Consider the following 24,681-nt stretch of genomic DNA (forward strand, 5'->3'; position numbering starts at 1 on the left):
TACTATCTTGCTCTATACACAGATCAGAGTTTCATTACCTGAATGCATTCCACATCAAGGTGACAGTTAAGTTTACACTAACAGAAGGAGGAAACTATCTACATTTAGGCAAAAGAGAATACACTAAAGGGCAAGCAAAAACTAAGGAGGAAAGTGAAGAGTATGTAGAAAATCCATTTTGATTTGAGAGTTGTGATGAAGAAGCATCATTTTTACAAATCTGAAGCTCTGCCTACATCAATGATTTTCAAAGGTACCTGTCTCCAAAAACAAACAAAAAACCAAACAACAACGAAAAACACCATCTAAGAGTCACCTGGGAATGGTGTGCACGTGTGTGTGTGTGTTTTTTACATCATAGCAATATACCTACTTCACTCTTTGGTTTAAGAATCACAGCTGTTATATATGAGTCACGATTATTGATGGAGCCTTCAGGTAGCTTGTGACAAATAATAATAATGAATAAATAAATTGATAAGTATTTCCTGAATGACAGTTCTAGAAAAGTCACAACTCACTAAATCTCAAAACTTCACAAGTGCAATGATGAAAGAGGGCAAACAAGATCTAATGGGAGGGTCACCAGGATGTGAAAATGGAAGAGTAATATTATCCTCTAGTGAATATCAAGTTTTAAAACAGAGGAACAGAAAATGGGTAGATAATCCAAAATACAAGACAATTTTCAGTCTCCAATTATGGAACATGAACAAGGGTGAGAAGAACCCTGGGAATGAGCAACTAAATCTAAATCGGTCAAATTCAACTCTTGGTCAATTTCTGGTAGGCTGGATCACCTAACAGCAAATCACAACAGGAAAATGTCCTGGGGTCAGGGGGTGAGGGTGTGGAGGGGTAGGAGGCAGAACAAAGGTAAAGTCAGAGAGGTCTGTTTTGTAGGAGGTGCCAGAGGCTCACCAAAATATAATTCTTCTGTGGAAATCACTGCCTTGGTTTAAAGATCAATTTTGTAACATCTCTACCTAACTTCATCTGGAGCTTCATTTGGCTCAATATTCTCAGTCTTGCCTGCAAAATTAAAATAACTTCGATTTTTTTAAAAAAATACCAATGTCTAAGGTCCTGTCTCCCAGAAATTCCGTTTAATTGCTCTAGGGTTGGGTCCAAACGCTGACAATATATATTTTTAAATACCAATTATGCAGCTAGAGTGAGAACCACAAAGTTTGAAATAAAATGTTAGTAGCTGCCACGCTTCATTAGCAGCACACCACTGACCTCTATGGGTAAGGTTCTGATAGAAACCAGTGATAAAAGCAGCAAAAATGCTGCTGAGAGCTGTTCTGAGGTGAATACCCACGTAACCTGAGTGCTGCTTGCCAGAAAATCACATAACTCTAATCCAGGCCATATTTTAAATGGGGACCTGGGTCAAATTCTACCACACCCAGCAACATTCTTCTTCCTAGAGAGTGAAAGACAGACCTTTAACAAAATAATTTCAAGAGTTTCTTGCCCTCTCTCAATCTGAGGCAGAGTAGGAGCCCCCTTTCCAGGAGTGTGTTTACTACTGAAGCCAAGAGAACAAGGCATCTGGGTTTACCAACAGCTATTCAAACACTAAAGTGAAGTGGTTCACAGTGATCACAGATACTCTATGTCTTTACTATGCAAAATGTGGTCCACAGACCTGGGTGTTTGTTAGAAATGCAGACTCCTAGGTCTCACCCCAGAGCAATAAGAATCTGTCTTGTTCAAGATCTCCAGTTGATTTATGTACACATTAGCTTGAGAAGCACTACTGTAAGGCAACAATTCATTCAAGAAACAGCACTATCTGTATAGACTAAGTAAAAACTTTGAGAACGATTTTCCTCTTTAAATTAGATAATTTACGTAAGAACAATAAAAGCATTTTAAAACTGGCATAGACTACTGCTGCCACAGAAACTCGTCTTTCACACAGCCAGATTTAGGCCTCTTCCTTGTGATGTTCTCTTAAAAGGAATCTTGGTTCTTTGAGTGATATATATTTAACTACATACAGATCCAAAGCAAAAAGAAGGGCTTTTACTCCTCATTTTGATTTCTGGGGCATATTTATATCACAGAATAAGCTGAAGAAACCTGCATGTAAACACTTTCTGGGGCTATAACACCAATTATACCATTTTAAATCCCAAAGTCAGAATAAGCTAAAATTTAGAGTTACACAGAAACATTACTGGGCCTACCTAGCAAAGGCTGTATAATATTTAGACATCCAATTATAAAAACAATTTATTCTCCACCCCAAAGAGAATATCCTTTGCAAAAAAAGAAAATTAAAAAAAGGCCCATGTGTGACTTGGGCTACTACAATCTGAGAAAGTTCTAATTGTTTTTCTATGTGATGTAAACTTGCCAGAATTCTGACACATGACTGGATTAAGCTGTGTAAAATATAAGGAGAAAACTCACTAGTTTTAAGGGCCAGCAAGAGATGATTCAAAGCCAAATGGAAATAACATGTTTCTTTCCCTTCCATGCTAAAGTGGGTTAAGAAACAAGAAGACAGAATCCTGGGCCAGTCAACATCAAAATATAGAGCCTCTTTCTCCCCTCCATCCTTCAAACTTAATTTCTTTGTCTTCTTAGGTTCAGCAAGTCCACTATGTCGTAAACCACTAGGGAAATAAGCAGGGTTGGTAAGGCATAACCGTGGGGAGGATGTAACATTTAACTTGTAGCTCATGTGTCAACAGAATAGGATGAGCTATTTCAGTGTTTATAAGGGATTTCTGAGAGTCTCCATGAATATTTCAATATTCATTTGTCAGTCTCCTGAGTCTATTAAGGAGGTTATATAGCAACGCAGGATATCACACGAGGAAGCTATTCAGTCAACTCTATTCATTAGAGATATGAAAATGAAAAGCAAATGCTTTTATTCCCAAGGAAGACAAAAGCAGTGCTCATTTGTGTCACCATTAGCTAGAGTCCAGAGCTTGCTCAGTGTATAGACTCTGGAAGCAGTGACTTCCATTAGTAAAACGCATCACTCACAAAGATATGACGGTAACCCTATCTCCTTAGGCTCTCTGTCAGCCAAAAGTAAATGTACCTGTACCAGCTGGCATAAATCCCAGACATAATACTGCTCGTAAAGTAGAAGAGAAAATGCCAGTGTATGAAGCAGAAAGTAAGGTCGTTTTGTTTATGTAATCTCTGAGAACATATATTTTTGTATCTATGGCATTGCCTTCCAATTTCTGATGCTGGGAAATAAATCAGTTTGTTGGGCATATTTATAGTCATCAGGTTGATGAACAACTTATTTTCAAGTGTTCAGCTAAAAAAGCCCCTCTAATTCCACCACAGTTAAGTATCTAATTTGCAGGGAGCCATGTGATGAGACCTGCTATTTTTCTGGCCTTCTCTACACAGATGGAAGGTCATCCTTAATATTTCTCATTTATCTTTTACAGCAACAGTAACTAATTGGCTTCCACTGGTGGCACATATTCACAGATACTCTGGACATTGGAGCCTTTTAGTATTAGAATCCTGGAAGCTAATTAAATTGGAAGTATGACAGGGTGGAGTGGGGGGGGTGTGGATGGAAAAGGGGAAAAAAGAACCAATCAAGAAGTACTACTCGGGCTTCCCTGGTGGCGCAGTGGTTGAGAGTCCGCCTGCCGATGCAGGGGACACGGGTTCGTGCCCCGGTCCGGGAAGGTCCCACATGCCGCGGAGCGGCTGGGCCCGTGAGCCATGGCCACTGAGCCTGCGCATCCGGAGCCTGTGCTCCGCAACGGGAGAGGCCACAACAGTGAGAGGCCTGCATACTGCAATGAAAAAAAAAAAAATGAAGTACTTCTCAACTATAAGTAAGATACATTTTTAAAAATAACACAAATGGCTCCAATGAACCTTTTGGAATTAGACAAGGCATAAGCCAACAAAATACAAAAAAGGCAAAAGTTTGAAAGCCTCAAAATAGGATGATCACTATGAGGTCATCTGAATGATATTCAGGTCAGAAGGGGAATTACAGGGGCTATCCAGAGTTAAGCAGCAGGAGCAACAATAAGCTCTGGAAAGGTGACTAGGTTGGTTAAACATCAAAAGTTCCATTCAGAGGCAGGACAACAAAATAATCATGTACACTTGCAGACATATCCCATACCAATGATGAACAGTATCAATTAAATCTCTAGAAAAAATAATCCTGTCCTTTATCAAAGGACATTGCTCTGCTCATCAAGGAAAGGTCTAGTTCTAAAAAGCGGAATAATTTAAAGTTCTTCAGCATATCAAGAATTAAAAATAACCCCAGAAATTTAAAAATAAAAAGAATTTAAATAACCAAAAGAAAGAAGAAAGATGCTTACCAGACTATCTAGTCCTCCTCCCAAGAGATCCACTGCTCCCATCTGCATGGAGGATACCTGTGGCACATTGACTGGGGGACCAAGGTCAAGGTTTAAAAGATCCCCCAGAAGGTCACCTTGAGAGGGGATAACCTGAGGCTGTTCCAGGTTGGTGGCAGTGGTGGTGCCAACAGGGCTGTCACCCGCAACAGTGTTGCAAGTCACACACAGAAAGAGGGAAAAAGAGAAAAGTCAGTTTCACCTGGGACATAGTAACAAGGCAATGGGTGAAGGTCAGATATACAAAAACAGGAGGGGGAAAAAACTCTTATACTATATAACTTCATCAGTCAATCAATTTTAATTGAGCACCTACTCTATAAGGGAGCACTGTAATGAGAACTCTGGGGAAATACATCTTTTTTTAAAAAAATAAAAAAGGAAATATATTTCCTGTCCTCAAATAACTTATACTCAAACAAACAAATAAAAAACCAGCATTCACAGAACAAGTGAAAAGCACACTCACTGTGTAAAAGCAGAAATGAGTATTGTGTGTCTGCACACTGACAGGATATAGATGAGAAGCAAAACAGAACCAGGTGGGGCTGATCCCAAAAGATTCTGAGAATGGTTTTATGGCTACATTTTCAAAAACAGCATAGTTATGAGGAACTACCAGGGAGAGACCTTCAGAAAAAGAAAGGATAGCTTGTGCAAAGGCACAGAAATGAACAATTTGACTTGAGGGGTGGTGAAAAAATTATAATGGCAGGAGCAGACACTGTAATTGGTAAGATTTGGGGGAAGTGAAGATGAGGGAAATACAACTCTGAAAAAAGGTCTGGAGAGTTAATTTTTATATGATAGGCAATGCACAATCACTTTTATTTGTTGAACAAAGAACTAAAATGAACATTTAGAGGAACATTACCCAAGCAGCTGTGTGTATAATGGACTGAAGTTGGGAGAATGGACATGAAGATGAGCTAAGAGTGACCTAAACCGTTACTGCCACAACACTGTAAAAATAAAAACGAAGTGGTGAGTTCCAAGAGATGTTAAATGGACTAGGCAGGGGGAAATGATCTTAATAGATGGTGCCGGGTCAACTGAATAGCTGCGTGAGACAAAAATGAGCCTTGACTCCTACACCTCACAACATAAACAAAAATTAGAGATAAATCAGACATAAATGTGAAGGGGAAAACCAAGAGGATTTCTATGACCTTGGACAAGACAAAAGTTTCTACAAAAAGCTCTAACCAGGGCTTCCCTGGTGGTGCAGTGGTTGAGAGTCTGCCTGCCGATGCAGGGGACACAGGTTCGTGTCCCGGTCTGGGAGGATCCCACATGCCACGGAGCTGCTAGGCCCGTGAGCCATGGCCGCTGAGCCTGCGCGTCCGGAGCCTGTGCTCCGCAACGGGAGAGGCCACAGCAGTGAGAGGCCCGCGTAGCGCAAAAAAACCCCCCAAAACCCAAAACAAGCACAAATGGACAAAAAGGTCATCCGAAAAGGAACCACATAAGGAATTGTGACGGTAACAAATTGAAGGCTAGTAATCTGATAAAGACCTTATGTAAGAGACTGTGCTTCTTTTTACATATTGGTTCTCTCTTTGTGTTCTAGGAAGAGTTGTTTTTGTTTGTTGATTTGTTTCACTTTCCCCATCCCATTTGAGGGTCAAAGTTATCAGGAGAAAGGTAATTTAAATGGCAAACAACAGAAAGTCCGTATCTATTTATCAAAACTTGAAGCACAGGCTGGGAGATGTACTTAGAAGTTAAATGGTCATATCTAGCGAATGTTAAATATGCTTGCCTACGAGGTCAAACACCCTGTAACGAGGCCTGATCCTCATGAAACCACAAGTTGCCTTTGGATGAAAATCACAGCACTGCCCTAAAACCAAAGATTCAACTCAAGGGCTAATGAAAGATTAATAATCATTTTCTTGGGTACTGCCCTTTTCTTTTTGTTTATCTGTGCCCATAGTCTGTCAAAACAGAGCTACAGTATTGTAAACGTTGACTACACTAATTTGTAAAGCAATAAATCCTATACTCTGGCTATTCATGAACCACTGAAACAGCAATATATATTAGACAATACGAGACACTCAGAAACGGTGCAAGTGCAGATACTCTAACCACTCAGAGATCAAATTCTACTTAGATTTGAGGTTTATTATAATTAATGAAGGGAGATTCTGAAAAGATTCCAAGATACCCATTATAAGAGTTTATTAGAGTACTGCCGCTCCCAAATTAAAGTTTTAAGGTTATCTATAAAGCAAGAGTTCCATGTTACCTGACAGTCTGTTCATAATAGCATTTCCTTACTGATATGGAGCAATTTATTTTGGTAAAAAAAGGTACAGGCAACTGAACAACTATGTCTACACAGAATCTAGGCTGCTCTTATAAAACAATCCTGCAAACATTATTTCACTAACAGCTAGCTTTACAGCATAAGAGAAGCAGTATCTGCTAACTTCATCCATAAGCTTGAACCAAAGTTACAGTAAAGGATAAAAATAGCTAAATGTATACATGGGCGGACCTCATTTTATTGCACTTTGCAGATATTGCAGTCTTTACAAATTCAAAGATTGTGGCAACCCTGAATTGTCAGATGATGATAAGCATTTTTTAGGAATACAGTATTTTTATTTTTATTTATTTATTTATTTTTGCAGTACGCGGGCCTCTCACTGCTGTGGCCTCTCCCATTGCAGAGTACAGGCTCCGGACACGCAGGCTCAGCAGCCATGGCTCACGGGCCTAGCAGCTCCACGGCATATGGGATCGTCCCAGACCGGGGCACGAACCCGTGTCTCCTGCATCGGCAGGCGGACTCTCAACCACTGCACCACCAGGGAAGCCCCAGCAATACAGTATTTTTAAATTAAGGTATGTAGACTATTTTTTTAGACATAATACTATTGCACATTTAATAGACTACAGTATAGTATAGACATAACTTTTATATGCACTGAAAACACAACAACAAAAAAATTCATGACACTTCATCACAGTGGTCTGGAACTGAAGTGCACTATCTCTGTGGTACACCTGTACAGGCTTTTTACCAAGTTTTCAACTCTGGGAAAATTTCTAGCCTCATCTTTCTGGAAACTTAAGCAACTTTCAAACTTTATCCATTTAGAAAATCTTCACCACAATTTTCTAAAGGCACAACCTTACCTACCCTGAGGTTAGAACACAGAGGGGCCTTTTAACCCATTGTTTGTGTGTGGTCACTAGTATTCAGATGAAGCCTCCAGGGCAGTAGAGTAGGTTTGCCAAATGCATAGCAAATTTTTCTAGGCTATAAAAGCTTGAGGAAGACCAACTTCGTCTAAACAGAGAATCACTTCTCACTCAAACCTAGTTTACCTGCTTACCTCCCATGATGTACTGGCAAGTGTTTGCGATGGATTCCATGACTTCCTTCCACAAAAGCATTGGGCGGCTGATGATACACTGAGGCCAAATAACCAATGTGGCAGATGAGCTCATCCAACAGAGTTGGCTCAATAAGATCTGTCTCCTCAGAGATCAGTGGCTTCTCAGACAAGACTACTTCTTTGGCTGTGACAGGATCAGTTGAGAGAAGGCGCCAATAAATAGAGCCCCGGTCTTGAAGGTCAGGATTATCAGAATCCTAATGAAAAGGCAATGGCAAGAAGGTTTAAATGTAACCTTTCTCCATACAGAAAGCCAAACTGCTGGATTTATTATCAAGGCAATGCTGAAGTGATTTACGCAGAGTTGGCCGTTAAGAAGATATTTAGACTCAATATATTGTTAATAGAGCCATAATTCTGTAATCTCTAACGTTTCCAAGAATTTAAATATAAATTGAAGTAGGTTAGTTCTAAGACTCAAATTCAAAATGAAGTTGGGAAAAGGAAAATAAATTTTAAGCCAGTAAAAATCAACTGCTTACGATGGCCTCAGGACATAAAAATAATGTTTTTAACTGCTTTAATATTAGCAGGATTATTCATGAAACACAGCTTACATATATTTCACCCATACCTTCTTTCTTCATTCAAATATTTATTAACTATCTCCTATGGAGACACTGGCTAGGCCCTGGAAATAAAGAGACAACAACACAGTGCCTGACCTCAGTGAGCTCAAAGAATATTAATTATTACAATATAGTATGAGAGGTACTATTACCTAAATAATAAAAAAAAACTGTTCAAGAGAGAACATAACTAAGTGCTTCTAAAAGGGGTGACACTTGAATTTAGTGGTCTCTTTTTTTTTGTGGCTGTTTAAAAATAATTTTATACATGGTCATGGCTAAGAAAAATTTATTATCAATGACACATCACGATTTAGAAATGTATAATATAAAAATAAGTCTCCCCCTATCATCCAACCCTATCCCACCTTAACTCCCCATCCCCAAAATAGCCATATTAACAGTGCACTATATATCTTACCAGAGAGCTCCCACACATATATATTTATTTTATACAAAACCAGTTTCATAGTATGTATACTGCTTCTCAAGCTGCTTTCCATATTGGCACATACAGCTGTCATTTTCCACTGTATATGCAGCACTGCATCATTATTTACTAGTGTCCTATTGATGAACATTTAGGCTGTTGCCTCTTTCTCCCTCTTTCCTACTATTTATTTTTGCAATCATTATAAAGTGGCAATAAATATCCTGGTATCCACCTCTCAGAATGTCTATATAGTGGCATTCATTTACGCATGAATTGTTTCAGTGGTATCATGTTATTAAAGGCAACAATCAGTCCCATTTCAATTTCTGTATTTAAAACACATACAAAAATATTTTCTTTAAACTAGGCCAGGGTTTTTCCCATGAGTTTCTACATAAGCAGATGAACTGGTTTATAATTTAGCCATTTAAGGCACGTATCATTCAGCTCAACACCGGAAGTGACCCTGATGGTTTTATATACATTTTCTTAATCATGTATTATTTAAATTGCACTCAAAATGGAGTGCTGGTTAAAAACAAAAAAGCATAAAGAACACTGAGATACAAGTTAATACAGTATAAAAAGGGTAAATTTTACCTCAAGGTAATCTTTATCACATACATAGGTTGCATTATTCTAATAGAAATGCACATATATACATGTATTATTCATATCAAAATGTTTGTAGTATTTGAAATGCCAGGGTTAAAAAAAGGAAACAGTGATACTATCCAATTTAAATGAGTTTGTTTTGTTGCTTGTTGGGAGGGGGGCTAATTTGCTCCTGAGGAAGTGTTTATAAATAGCAGCCTGAAACCTCCTCACTTAGATTTTCATTTGGAAACAAAGCGTGACTATTATGAAACATAAACAAGTTGATTTTTTAACAGAGCAGAATACAACTTTCTCCAAGTATTGCATCAGGAAAGCAATCCCCTGCCCAGCTTTTATTGATATTTAAATTAAAAGTTAAATTTTAATCTGTATATTCAGTCCCCAAAGCATGTCATCTAAAATTTGTAGACTATGCTTTTTATTACACAATGAACACTACACATCACTTAACTGGGAAAACTTAATTTGCCTTTATATAGTAGTAAAGTTGTTAAACGTATTAAAATAAACTACATAATACAGCTTAATAATATACTTATCAAAATAATTTTTTTTTTACTTCAAACTATTTCTCTCATATACCTGGTACATATTTAACCAAATGGCCAAAAAAAAAAAAACAATTCCTGTGGGGATTCACAAAATATATACTTCTGTGAAAATAGCTTGAGTCCCCCCACAAATTCAAAACACTGCAACAGGACAAACTTCTGGAGACAGAATCACTGGATCAAAGGGTATACATACTGTAAATCTTAACAGAAAAATTTAGTCCTATGAGAAATGAGAAAATGAGTGCATATTTTCCAGGACTAGAAGTGAAGAGTGGGCAAGGATCTCCACTGTCCAAACTCAGTTATCCTGAGGGGTGATCTGTTAGGACTACTATCAGCTGGCCTTCACTGCCTCAATATTTCACATGGAGACCACGATAAATCAGGCCCAGTCAAAGCTAATGACAAGAAAATAGAAACTTTTTATGATTTTAAGGTGCCATTATGTGTTTGGTGACTCAGAAAATTTGGTTTCGGATCTACTGTACTGCTAGTCTTATAGGCCCCCGTAAGGATCTCAAGAAAATAGTGTATTTCCCAAAATTTGAGAGCTTCCAAAACAATTCTTACCATGCAAGCTCTGAAACAGTAATTCTTAAACTATAATGTGCATCAACATTTTAACACACCAGGAAAGCCACTGAAAGTGCAGATTCCAGACTTTCTGATTCATTAGGTCAGAAGTGGGGCCCAGGAACTTTTATTTTTAACAAGCAGCACAGGTGATTTTGATGATGATGGTCTCTAGTTCACAGATGGAAAAACTAAGGTGAAGACTTCTTTTCCATGTACTAAAAAAAGTAATTACTAAAGTTTGGACACTTCTATGAGTATTCTTTCCTAATTCCTCTAAAACTATCAAAGTGAAAAGACCTGTTGTCATTTCTTTTTTATTTGTCGTATCTGTTCTCTGCTCCCCTTTTATTCTTTTTTCTTTATTGTTGTTGTTTTTATATATTTATTTATTTTTTGGTGCATTGAGTCTTCGTTGTTTGGTCTTCACTGCTGTGCGTGGGCTTTCTCTAGTTGCCGTGAGCAGGGGCTACTCTTCGTTGCGGTGCGTGGGCTTCTCATTGCAGTGGCTTCTCCCGTTGCAGAGCTTGGGCTCTAGGCGCATGGGCTTCAGTAGTTGTGGCACGTGGGCTCAGTAGTTGTGGCCCACGGGCTCCATAGCACAGGCTCAGCAGTTGTGGTGCACGGGCTTAGTTGCTCCGCGGCATGTGGGATCCTCCCGGACCAGGGCTCGAACCCATGTGCCCTGCATTGGCAGGCGGACTCTCAACCACTGCACCACCAGGGAAGTCCCATAATATTTCTAATCATACCACTATTTTATTTAAAATTAGAAGCACAAAGATTTCACATATACTTCACTGAATTCTCAGCATAGATAAACAATAGGATTAAGTCTACTATAAAGACAGAACAATAGTATGACAGAGAAATTTGCCCAGTCACGTCCTGAACCAGTGGATGTAGCAGAAACAGAACCCCACCACCCAATTCAAATTAACGTAACTCAGCAGATCATGCTACCCTCAACTTAAAAATTTATGGCTGGTAACATAAATATTAAATTAGGTTCTTATTTCATGAACTTGAGAAAAAAATTCCAGAGGAAAATTCCAGTGGAAAAGACTTATATAAATGTGCTTATTCTATTATGCTAATGCCTCAGATTTCATTAACTGGACAGAAAAGGCAAGTCTAGAGAAACTGTTTATTAATTATTTATAGCCAAATATGAAATAATCATCCACAATAATCTTAAAACCTCTAAGTTCACTTATTTATACTGGCTTATGCACAACAATGCTTCAGGCAGGGAGACAGGAAATGCGTATTCTCAAAAGTCATTCTTAACTTTCAGACTTGAGAAGCAGCATGAACAGAGTAGAAAAGGGCAAAGACTCTGGAGCCAGGCTACTTGGGTTTGAGTCCTAGTTCCACCCCATACTAACTGGGCCGGCCTCTCTATGTCTCAGTTTCCTCACCTATAAAATGGGAAGAGTAACAGTATTAACCCTCACTGAAAGCCTGGCACATAGTAAGCACTATACAGATGACTGTTGTTACTAAGATTCTCTACTAGTCCTTGTACAGAAAATCTAGAATTAGGAACGTCTGATGGTTTATTTATACCCTGCCGTGTTCTAGAAAAGGATTTAGCAAAGCTTATAAAAATACATCTAAGGCTAAAGAACATAAATTAGAAGCAAAGGCAGAAAAATGCAAGCCACGATGACCCACACATTTTCTACGGGAGATCCTTAAATTTGATTCTAAGCTTTCAAACATCTGATATGAAAAACAAGTCTAGTCAGATAAGCCATTCAGAGGGGCAGTTAATTACATACTAATGCATAAGAGAATCCAAAACTGGTTAGGAATTTTTTAATGGGGTTTCATACAGGAAAAAAATATATAATGGAATAAATACTTTGATAACACATCTAAAGAGGATAGTTTCTCATGACAACCCTTACTACAGGATGATGATATTAGTGTAATTCAGTAAAAACTATTCTAATAAGGGTCAAATACAATGCAGTCTAGATCCCCAGCTCTCTACTAATCTGGCTTGATTCAGTGGTAAATTTCAACATCTATAAGAACATAGGGAATCCTCCCTAAACACTTTATCTCAGGCAAATACTGTAATAAGAGTGAGTTTGAACTCTGACAAGAACCTAAAACACAGCTCTCCTATGCTGCCTGTTAAATACAGGTACAGAAGCCTTAAGAGACAATGGAGGTGAAGGCAGGGTTCAGAACTTGTGAATACAATAGAATCGACCAAAGACACTCACTTGATTATGAGGCTAGCCTTATCTATTCAGAAGTGAGTAGACAGGATTTCCCTGGTGGCACAGTGGTTAAGAATCTGCCTGCCAATGCAGGGGACACAGGTTCGAGCCCTGGTCTGGGAAAACCCCACATGCCACGGAGCACAGAGCCCGTGTGCCACAACTACTGAAGCCCATGTGCCACAACTACTGGAGCCTGTGCTCCACAACAAGAGAAGCCACTGCAATGAGAAGCCTGCGCACCACAACGAAGAGTAGCCCCTACTCGCTGCAAGTAGAAAAAGCCCGTGTGCAGCCAAAAGTAAATAAATAATTAAATTAAAAAAGTGAGTAGACAAGGAGCAAAGCCAAAATTCTTTTTAGAAAATTGTTCTAACTCCATCTTAACAGAGATACAAATGGGTAATAAAGGGTCTAGACTAGGAAACCTAGAATGCTCAATATAGATAATATTAAATAACCATTGCCTTCATAGTTATGGAAATTGCCTTGCTTCAGGCAAAAGGAAGTTTTAGAAAAAACACTTCAAAGAGCTCTAACAAATAAATTTTAAAAGATGTAAAATTAATAATAGGAAAGGTATATCTATTTTCCAAGGTGGATGAATGTCAAGTGGCCTCTCAGCAGTTAAGATGATTTTGACTATTCCACACATACATAAACACAGAATCTTCAATTTGGCTGAGGCATGAATCTGTCACACAATGTAAGCCGAGACAGTCTCTTACCTGCCGAGTGATTCTAGGTCACCACCCAGCACTCCCATCTCTACATTTTCTCTTTCCTTATTTTCTACTTCTTGTGGTAACTTTCATGGAGAGCCAGATATTGCTGATGCTTTGAAATGTGGCCATCAGGGGAGAGTTAAAACTTGAAATACTTTAATAAACAGAAATCCCATGGTTCTTGAAGAAAATGAGACTTCTGAGAAAGCTAAGAGACTGTATAAATATGTATTTATCTGTGTTTAGGGAGTTTTCTGAAGTGTTAGTACATAGGCCTCATTAAAGTCAAGTTTACTATATTACCGTCTAGAATAAACACAAGACTTCTTTGAATCTGGTTAATTTATACAGAGCTCTTTCTTTCGTACAAAGGAGAGAGGCTCCAGGGCCTGTAGCAAAAGACAGAAATGAACTTCAAGGCCCTAAGATGAAGTCAAATACATGGCTAATTTAATGGCAATCACCCTACAGAGTCTGTAATAAGCACTACATGATTAAGAAGGGGCAATTTCTATTCAAAATGGCCCCCTGTAGATGACCTATTAAACATTAACGTGAAAATTAACGTCTAACCTAAACTACTTTGATTCATAAGATGACCAATTTCTGCTCTTAGTGCCAAGACATGCCTCATCAGTGATGGACAACCTCCCAGTCCACTTTTCATGGACAGATGGTGAGCCATGGCCTGCCCTTGACTCCACATACTCATATGGATGCTTCTTCACACTAACCATAATGGGGACAAGTGAAGGTTTAGAGACTTGGGGAAATAGCACACTAAAAGGTTCATTCATAATTTGTTGGAGAAATGGAGAAAACTGAGAGGTACAAGGGGTGGAGTGGGACACCTCTATTTTCTGTGAAGTGAATTTTCTGACATCCTTTAACTCAACTACTGTTGGTCAACTGCTCCTTAAAAGATAATCAAGCGATAATTCTCAGTAATGTTTACGTGCATCAGTAATCAGAAACGACAATTATCTTAATTTCTAGTTCAGGTCTTTTTCACATTTGAATTCATTGATTATAAAACATCTGTACTTGAATCAAGTGTCAGAAAGTAGCCTTTGACTCTAGCAGTTTTCTTGGCTGTATTTTTTTCAGAGTTGTATAGCATATTCTATAAACAACTTATTTAATAATGTCTGCTTTATAGTATTCCATTAAGTATTCAAATGCCTTATCTGCCCGTTGAACTTCTTTTCCTTAAAATGGATTCCTGACATTTCTAAAATTAAATACTGTCAGAGGAAAGAAGAACTTTGCATTTATCATGTACCAAATGATGCGCTTTGACCACTTAACAGATGATGTATTGACAACTATTCAAGGTTCACATTTATGGTCTCAGTTTGGAACTGGGTTTCAAGAAGTGTACTAAGTGCACATCCCAACCGTATTAATTAATTTCAGGATTTACCATATTTAGTCCTCCAATTGTGTTCATTATTGATATGAAATAAAGCTCCCCAGAGCAAAAAAAAAAAAAAAAAAAGGTAAGATGACAGCTCAGAACTAGGTTAAAGAACTATAAAAGAGATCAAATGCTGTTAATATACAACTATAAAGAGATGAAAGAGGAAAATGGTAAATTGAATATCTGAATCAGATTCCATGTGTAAACATCATAACTCTTGACAACCTGCTAAAGCCAGCCTGTTCTCAAATTCAATTAAGAACATTACTGGATCATGATGGACTGATCATTATACTAGTTACGTCAGAAAAAGTAATTACTTTGATTTCTGTGTATCCAGCTGGTTGCCACATTCCTGAAATCAGAACCCTCCCTAAAAGGACCAAAAATACTAAATAAATAAGGAAGCAGCATTAGCACTTTAAAATTACTTAAAGAGAAAGGCAACTTATCTAGAAGGTAGAACAGCACACGAGATATTTGTCAAAGCATTTACCATCTCTACAGGGTACTTTCATTTGAAAGCTGAAATTAAGTCCCCCAGAAGGAGATACTGTGAGACTCAATGTCATTTTCACAAAGTCATGTCCTTCATTAACACTAAAGAGTCTAAGTTCAATTTTCATGAATTATCGTTAAAACTGGAGTCAGTCGATTCATTTAGAAGCCATACAACAAGTTCTAATTCAGCAGAATATGTAAAAGAGGCACTGTTTTTATTTTTTTAACAGAATCTAAAGACTGAACTCCTTCCGTTTAAAATCTCTGCAAATGAACCTTCTTGGAAAAAGTTTCACAATTTCCTAGAATTTAAAACAAGACAAATCAACTCCATGCTTTTTTCAGACTTCTTACCTGTGTTGCCAAACTCAAGACCTGCTGTACCAGCTCCTGCGTTTCTGATGGTTTCTTGAGAAACAGCTTCACTATGGCAGTAAGCAGAGTGAGCTGTACCTAAGCAAATGTAATTTAATAGGTAAAGTGAAAGGCATTTGCATTATTCCACACCATGAATTCCAAAGTGATATTTTCCCAAATATGACTTACTATGAGGTCTTTCTGATTTTGATTAAGAAACAAAGGTTAAAACTCAGCCAATATCCACAATAGCAGTCAAAGGTTTTCATCAACTGAAAACTCACTAGCCTCCTATCTCCGAACTGCATTTTTTGGCATCAAAAACTGCCGGTATGTTTCTGGCCCAGATAATCACCTGTATTTCTTAAAGTACATGCTAACATACTGATGGCAATAAAACTGGTTCCTGACCAAATCCTTTATTATTTACTTCCACCAAAAGCTACAACTTCCAGGGAATTAGGGAATCATTTATCATACTGAGGCAAGAGCCAAGACAGTAGAATTATGCCAGATCACAACCAATTAAGAGTGGCATGCTAGGGCTTCCCTGGTGGCGCAGTGGTTAAGAATCCGCCTGCCAATGCAGGGGACACGGGTTTGAGCCCTGGTCCAGGAAGATCCCACGTGCCACAGAGCAACTAAGCCCTGCACCACAACAACAGAAGCCTGCGCACCTAGAGTCTGTGCTCCGCAACAAGAGAAGCCACCACAATGAGAAGCCCTCGCATTGCAATGAAGAGTGGCCCCCGCTCGCGGCAACTAGAGAAAGCCTGCGCACAGCAATGGAAGACCCAATGCAGCCAAAAATAAATAAATAAATAAATGAAACAAATCTATTTAAAAAAAAAAAGAATAAAATTTTAAAAATAATAATTAAAAAAAAAAAAAGAGTCGCCTGCCGAACCATGAAACTACGGCTGGTATATGTTCCTTGTAGGGCCTATTAAAATTACTATGATAGATTACACACATGAACTTCAATTTGCAGTGAGTACAAATGCCGGGGAAAAAGCTTTAATAATTTATCTGCTTCTCTGGGCCTTTGACTCGAAGGTCTCTCAGTTTTGGTAGAAGACAGACAGAAGATGGGAAGGAGTCTAACCATCCACAAAGAATCTTTTCAAACTGCACATGCCAGCCTTCACCCCAGACAGAAACCCCAGCTGCAACTGAGCCACAACCATTACTAACAGCAATGGGTAATCATCTTTAGGTGACAGAAAATTAAAAAGTAATAACTACTGCTCTAAGTCAGTAGTTGTCAAAGTGTGGTTCTGGACCAGCAGCAGCAATAGCATCACCACCCTCAACCTTGTAAGAAATGAACATGCTTAGGCCCATCTCAGACCTACTGACTCAGAAACTCTAGGGGTGGGGCCCAGCAACCTGTCCTTTAACACAGGTTAAACACCAGTGCTTAGGTGCTTCTAGGCTCATTAAAGTTTGAGAACCACTGTCTAAATTAGGCAGGCTTGTTCCAACAGAAGTTAGCACAACTGAAAAAGGTCACCCCTTTGGGGGAGAAAAATGAACATACTATATGTGTATATAAATTCGCACACATGAAACTGCCTAACCTTTACCTTTCCTGAAGTCGTCCCCAAAACATCTAATACATTAAGATATAGATGGGAACTTACCTGGGTGCTTTCATCATGAAAACCTTCCAGGAAGCTCTCTAGTAACTCATCTGCATTGTCAATTCTTTCAGCATATTCTCCCACAATCCAAATCATAGCTGCTGGAGCATCTGGCTCATCCAGTGAGTCTAAGTTCTCACACAAAGTGGCAATGATACTTTCATATCTGATATAACAAAATGGACTATGGTTACTGAAGGCAAAACTGAGAAGTGTATTTAACAATGAAGCCTAAAAAGCAAAAAACCATGGACAAGGTACCCTAAACCACCACCAAACTACAAAGACTTTTAGCCAAGAGAATGTACAGGCTTTAAAGCCAGAAAATTATAAATGTCTTCAATTTTCCTTCAGTTATGTTTTAATAACTAGACCATAAATCTTTATAAAAGCTTATCAGATATTCTTTTCACAAGGAAAAACTAACCTATGGTTTAAGATAATACCACTACCTTACATTTCTCACAGTCCTTCTCATAACTAGATCAGAGAAATTTCCTATTACTTCATTTTACCTTCATCGTAGAGGAACAGAAATTCCACTTTACTATTAGGAAAATGGAGTCAGACAGTAATAGCATCCAGAAACAGTAATTTTGTCTCTTATCCACCTATCTCTGCTTTCTATAGAGATCTTTATGTTCTTTCCTCCCAAGGCACCCACACTAATGACCTGTTTTTCTAAAGAAATAAGCAATTCAAGTATTTATTTTTACAGGTCTATAGCTCTCATTCTTTACCATGTTAAATCCATCTCCTTGGCTAATGTGTTTTTTTTTTTTTTTTTTTTTTGCGGTATGCGGGCCTCTCCCGTTGCGGAGCACAGGTTCCGGATGCGCAGGCTCAGCGGCCATGGCTCACGGGCCCAGCCGCTCCGCGGCATGTGGGATCTTCCCAGAACAGGGCACAAACCCGTGTCCCCTGCAGCGGCAGGCGGACTCTCAACCACTGCCCCACCAGGGAAGCCCGGCTAATGTAGTTTTAAACATCAGAATGAAATTGTATAATAAATGAGATATGGACAACTGAATAATACACTTAATTGCCCTATTTCCACTGATTAAACCAGGTTCTCGATAATGCTTTCTTAAAATTAAACTATCATAATCCCTCAGTAATACAAACCAGAAATGGACACATTTCTTTACCAAGCATATTAAGGTATACACCTCCCCAATTAATCAAGAAGTTTAGAAACCCAACCCTCCTCTTTCCTGGGAGAGTGGTAAAAGTATATGATCCTTTTTCCAAAAATACCATTTCTAGAATTTATATATATATATATATATAATGCTTAAAAAACCACTACCTTATTAAAATATTTCTTCTAATTCTGAGTCCACCACTAAGCTAACTAACTGTAAGTCACTTCGTTTCACATTATCTTTAACGATAATCAGAAGCCTTAGCACAGTTCATCTCTATGATTATAAGGTAAAATGAGATTTAGGATGCTTATAAGATCTGCTCTTATTTAACTCTTTCAGATTCCTTAATTGTTTGCCTTCAAAAGCAAATCTGAAAAAGTATTTTTGTTTCATAACTAAGAGGCCTCAATGTGAAAATTTTTGTGGAGTGAAAATGTAGATTTTGTATATCTTAATGGAAGCAGCTACAATACTTCAGAAAAGGCGTGAAACTCTGACAGTTCATTGTTGCATGTTCTATAATTTTCTACAAGTACTAGGTAACATACTAAGTGAATAGTGAAGCTGTCACCTCCCTGGCTTTTACAATAAGGTGACCATATAATTTATTATTCAAACTGAGACATTTCTGACAGTGAAAAGGGGCACAATTATTAATTATGCCTGGTAAGAGGCATAAAATGGATTATTCCCAGACAACGGGGAATATCTGGGTATCCTTATTTAATAGTAACTTCATCACCAAAGAATCTGGCTAACTTTAATATATGCCAATTGACAATACATATTCAGACAGCACTTCAATTCTTCTAAGAGTGATAAAGCAGAGTGAAAAATCAGATTTTAATCCTTGTGCTAACCAACTTATATATTTCTGATTTTTAATAAAGTATTCAATTATGACCAGTTACTTTACAAAGATTAATTCTTACCAAGCCAACCTCAAAGTGCCTTACTTAAACATTTCCTAAATGATCTGAGGAAGAGGGTCAGAAGTTTCTGGACGTACTTGTTGGGATATTTGCAGAAGATATAACAATCGCCTCTTGGACCACATAATTTACTTTGGTTTGGATGAGATCAAGCAATGTGCTTACACAGCGCTCTGCAGATTGCTGCAAAGAGGAACATAATGAGAAGTCAGATGATCCATCCAATAACTGTAGTGGGATAACTGAGGACATGGAAAGGAGACGTGACCCATGAGCCCCCCCCCAGCAAACTGGGGGCTGTCGAATAAGCCAGAACTGCAAACAGTCCTGATTGCTTTGAGCCCCCACCCCAGCAAACCGGGGGCCTGCAAAAGAAGCATTGAGCGCTTTGGGCACTGATCCATGAGATGCCCTCAGTATAATCAGAGTGGTGGGAACGCAAGGAAATGTCCTTGTGCTACTTCAGTATAATCAAAATAATGGTGGGAACTTTATGCTGTTCTTGCGCTCAAGGACGAAGCACGGTAGGTTCTCACGAAAGCCAATTATTGCTTGTATAATTAATAAAAACATAGGTTGCTGCTTTGGCACTTCTGAAATGTTAAGAAAACAAGTCTTAAAGTGTAAACCTAGATAATGTTTTAATAAAAGCTACCACAGCAGGGCAGACGGCGCTGTTTTGCCTGAGCGAGCAGCAGCCCTCTACTGCTGTGCTTTGGCACAATTCATCTCGTGTGATGAGCTTACTTTTGGCCCTGTCCTAAGAAACTACAACAATAACACAATCTCAACATAAAAAAATTTTTTTTTGGAACATTCAGGTGTATCAACTAAACTAGACTAAAAGATGAGGCATTTAATTTGACCACACTATACTAGAGGCTGGGTTATCTGATGGAGATATACAGAAGTTCTAGGTATACTCCAAATTTTACTCACTACAAGAAACAGTTCAAGTGAAAAAAATCATCTTGGATAGCCAGGATGACAGAAGTGAGAAGAAAGCATAAGTCAAGGTAGAAGGAAAGAATAAGAATGAAAGAATAAGCCAAGCGAAGAGGTCTTTATCTGCAGTTCATGAATGAGCACAGACAGAAGGCATCTTTAAACCTCTTGAAATGAAACTGCCAAATTTCATTTGTGCACACAAGCATATTTTCCTGGGAGAAGGTTTACAGTTTTCATTATATTTTCAAAGTTATCTGTGACTCAAAAAACTCTTAAGAAAAATTTGCCATCTTCTGGGCTATATAACTGCAAGTCTATGGCCTCAGGTAAACTGCAACTTTCCACAGCCTATGGCTCATCTATAAAATAGAATTTAATCTATTAGTCTTTCATTAATGAAGGGAATATGGAAGAATACAAGTGACAAAACTAATGTATTGAAACAATAAGTCATAGTTTTTAAAAGAAGCGTTCCAGAAGAGAGATCCTAAAAACCAAGGACTGATTTATCATATATTACAATGTATTATGATGGGTCATTCCATTATATGCCTCCTGATAAGATGCAATAGGAAATTCACAGCAGCATCTAAGAGGTATTCTTGCCTAAAACACTGAATATGAATATTACCAAGCCTCTAGATTTAATTTTCTAAAGGGGATGAAGGAATGAGATAAACAACATCACTAAAATACTATCAGCCAAATCTAGACTCTGGAAAATTCTACAAACCTAATGATCTAGTCCTTTCAACAAATGGTACCCAAATAAATAAGTAAAGACTTAAGAGACATATTAACCAAATGCAATGTATAGCTAGCTCTCGTTTAGATTTTGATTTGAACAAGGCAACTGTAAGAAGACATTTAGACACAATTAGGGAAAACTGAACATGGACTAGGTACTTAATGAGATTAAGAGTCACTGTTTGTTGAGTATGGTAAACGATATCATGACAATTTTTTTTTAGAGGACCTTATCTATTAGATATACACATTGAACTACTCTAATAAGATCATATCTGAGATCTGCATTAAAATATAACAGTAACCCACTCCCTTGAAGGGGGAGGGAGAGGGAGAAGATCAAATGGGAACAGCAATGTGTTGCTATTTGTTCAAGATGGATGGTGGGTATATGAGAGCTCATTAATCAATTTTACCTTAGTGTATACCTAAAAATTTCTGTAATAAAATCTTTTAAAGGTATTATAATTTAAACCATTCCAAGCAATATAACGAAAACAAAATTGCATCTTGAGGTTATTTATATGAGGTCATATATATGATGATTCTGTTCTCTTTTATTATTGTAGTTTTCCCATTTTTGAATTCTATTTTATTCATTTTCAGCTAGTTATTTCCTGTGCTGTTATTACAACAGCAAAACAGTTGGGAAATTTTAAATATAAAAGTTATGATAAATTATAAAGCATGTAAGGGTTAAATTATCAAATTAGATAGTACAAATAAAGTACTCAGCATAAGGCTTGATAGAAAGCTAACATTTACTGAACCCTTAGTTTCATTATTATAATAAAGATAAACAAAAGGCCATCTCCCATGATGCATCAATATTCAAAAACAATTAAGTCTAGGATAGTAATTTTCAAGCAAATTGTCATCTCACCTATATTGCTTTTGATTAAATTTTAAAAACACCATTAAAGCAGTATGGCAGAGGAACAAAAGTAAATATCCAATCATTGTATATACAAAGTAAGTCCAGAAATATAAAAAGGCATACAGACATATAAAATTTAGTATATGAAAAGGCAACATTTCATAACAGTAAGGAAAGGATGAATTGTTCTGGTGTTTGATCCCCACACTCTTATGTTTAACCAAACCATTGCCAATAAAGTAGAAAATAAAAGTGAATTTTATATAACTTTGAAGTGAAGCACAATTTTCTAGGTGGTCCACTAAATATATCATTGGGAGAGGGACTTCCCTGGTGGCTCAGTGGTTAAGAATCCGGCTGCCAATGCAGGGGACACGGGTTCGAGCCCTGGTCCAGGAAGATACCACATGCCACAGAGCAACTAAGCCCGTGAACACAACTACTGAGCCTGTGCTCTAGAGCCCATGAGCCAAAACTACTGAGCCTGCATGCCACAACTACTGAAGCCCGAGCACCTAGAGACTATGCTCTGCAACAAGAGAAGCCACCGCAAGGAGAAGCCCGCGCACCGCGAAAAAGAGTAGCCCCCACTCTCCACAACTAAAGAAAGCCCACACACAGCAACGAAGATCCAATGCAGCCCAAAATAAATAAATAAATTTATTATTTTTTAAAAAAGATACCATTGAGAGAAAATGGATAGAACTCACTACATAAGGAAATGTGAACTCCTATGCATCAAGAAGTCAAATGAAATCAAAAGGAAAATAATTGGGAAAATAACTATTAATGAAATGAAGGGGTATTAAATGAATTAATACCTTTAATTAATTATAAAAAACTTTAAAAAATCAATGTGGAAAAGATAACACATTGAAAAAAGATACACATGCCATGAAAAAGCAATTCCAAATGGCTAAGCGTAATGAAAAAAATGTCACCTCAACTAGAGATCAAAGATTTAGCTACAAGGATCCTCCTTATAACCATTATTTGGAAAAAGAGCAGAAACAACTTTAAGGTCCATACAGGAAGGGAAAGGCTAAATAATTATGAAGCAATCACACAGTATGTCTACAAACCACTAAAAATGATGTAAAATATTATCAGTAACATGGGAAAATGTCCATGTATAATAAGCAAAAAAAGCAGACTACAAAACATAAGTAAATAGCATTTGTAGAATGATCTCGTTTTTGTAAAAAACACACCTGTTTATGGAGGACTATGTAAACAAAGACTTAAAATCATGTCCACATCATCTCTGGAAGGGTAGAAAAAGCAGAGTGTTCTACTTTTAACTTGTCTATTTTTAATGATTTTATGTAGTAAATACATATGCTTTTTGTTTGCATAAGACATAAGTCAGTACCTTATCTTGAGCTACAAAAATGAGAAATGGTAAACACCAAAGAACAGAAGAGTGGGAAGTGAGGAATACCTTAACTTAGTGACTTAATCTCTCTCAAACAAAACCAAACATATAAATAAATCTCCCAACCAAATCATTTTATTTGTAAGAAAAGGAGGGCAGGGGTTTATTTCCTCCTTAAAGAAACAGGTATACACTGTAATATATACAGCTTTAAATCTGTCAATCATACCTCAATAAAGCTGGAGGTGGGGTGGAGAGTAAAATCTATTAAAAAAAACAACCAAACAAAAAAGAATAGGCAAAAGTTACTGAAAAAACAGTACTATGAAATTGCTTTTACAGTGTTATTTATTGACTCAATGGCTTATGCTTAATCTTTAACCTAACCAACTTAATATGATAAAATTATACATTTTTTTCACCTCAGGATACTTAAAGCAACAAGGAAACACTTGTACTTACAGTCGTGATAAAAAACAACTCCAACTCTTAACACCCAAATTTTACAATAGGCCCTGTTATCTTAGCTAAGCACTAAACTAAAATTCTTTTTTTCTCATCTGTCACATCTTTGAAACCAACTACACATTAAAAAAGGGTCAGATGCCCTGAGAGAAAAGAAGCAGCTCAGTCTGGAAGCTACAGAGAAAGGCTATTACAATTCCCTCGCTGGTTCCTGCCCTTGTCCCATGGATAGGTTAGTTAAAAACAGGCAATCACTGCCTCTCCTGCCCCAATAACTGTGTCTGGACTAGGCAACTCTTTCCAACTAATAACTTTCATGATTTAACCAGTTCTAAGAAAAGTTCTTAGGCAAATCCAGGTAACTGGAGATAAGAGAACACTATCTAAAAGGCAGGATTCTTGAAGGCTGATCTTAAGCTTCCAAAGGAGGTTCATTCCTCACACACTCATATTCCCACCAGGGCACCCTGAATCAAAGGAAGAAGTGAGAGCCACCAGAAGTTCATCTCTTCCAGAAGATGATGGATAACTTTTCCATTTAGTCACAATAGGTGGTACTAACAGCCGCTAGGAATCTAGATGCTTTGAGAACACTTTCTAGTAATTCCAGGGATAGAAAAATCTCTTTAACTTTGGAATGAGACTCTTTGCAAGAGCACTGTCAGAGAGGTTAGTAAGACAATGACATTCTGGCAGTGAAAAGCACAAAATGACTCTTCTGCTACCAAAATAGCTCTGAAAATTGTCTGCATTAATACCATAAGCAGGTGGCTATT

At 37.7% G+C, this 24,681-nt stretch overlaps 1 protein-coding gene across 1 annotated transcript in view; it reads right to left on the reverse strand.

The window, feature by feature from the left end:
* Positions 1 to 7,534: 7,534 nt before the first annotated feature.
* The window catches only part of LOC115850803 (AP-2 complex subunit beta-like), a 29,336-nt gene continuing 12,189 nt past the window's right edge, over positions 7,535 to 24,681 (reverse strand). The window contains 5 exon segments of the mRNA XM_060291245.1: positions 7,535 to 7,983; positions 15,768 to 15,866; positions 17,414 to 17,579; positions 19,571 to 19,595; positions 19,598 to 19,676. Of these exon segments, the coding sequence (XP_060147228.1) occupies positions 7,720 to 7,983; positions 15,768 to 15,866; positions 17,414 to 17,579; positions 19,571 to 19,595; positions 19,598 to 19,676 (633 nt within the window). The 3' untranslated portion in view covers positions 7,535 to 7,719.

The sequence above is a fragment of the Globicephala melas genome, chromosome 20 (genome assembly GCF_963455315.2).
Source record: "Globicephala melas chromosome 20, mGloMel1.2, whole genome shotgun sequence".
In the NCBI taxonomy this organism is placed as follows: domain Eukaryota; kingdom Metazoa; phylum Chordata; class Mammalia; order Artiodactyla; family Delphinidae; genus Globicephala; species Globicephala melas.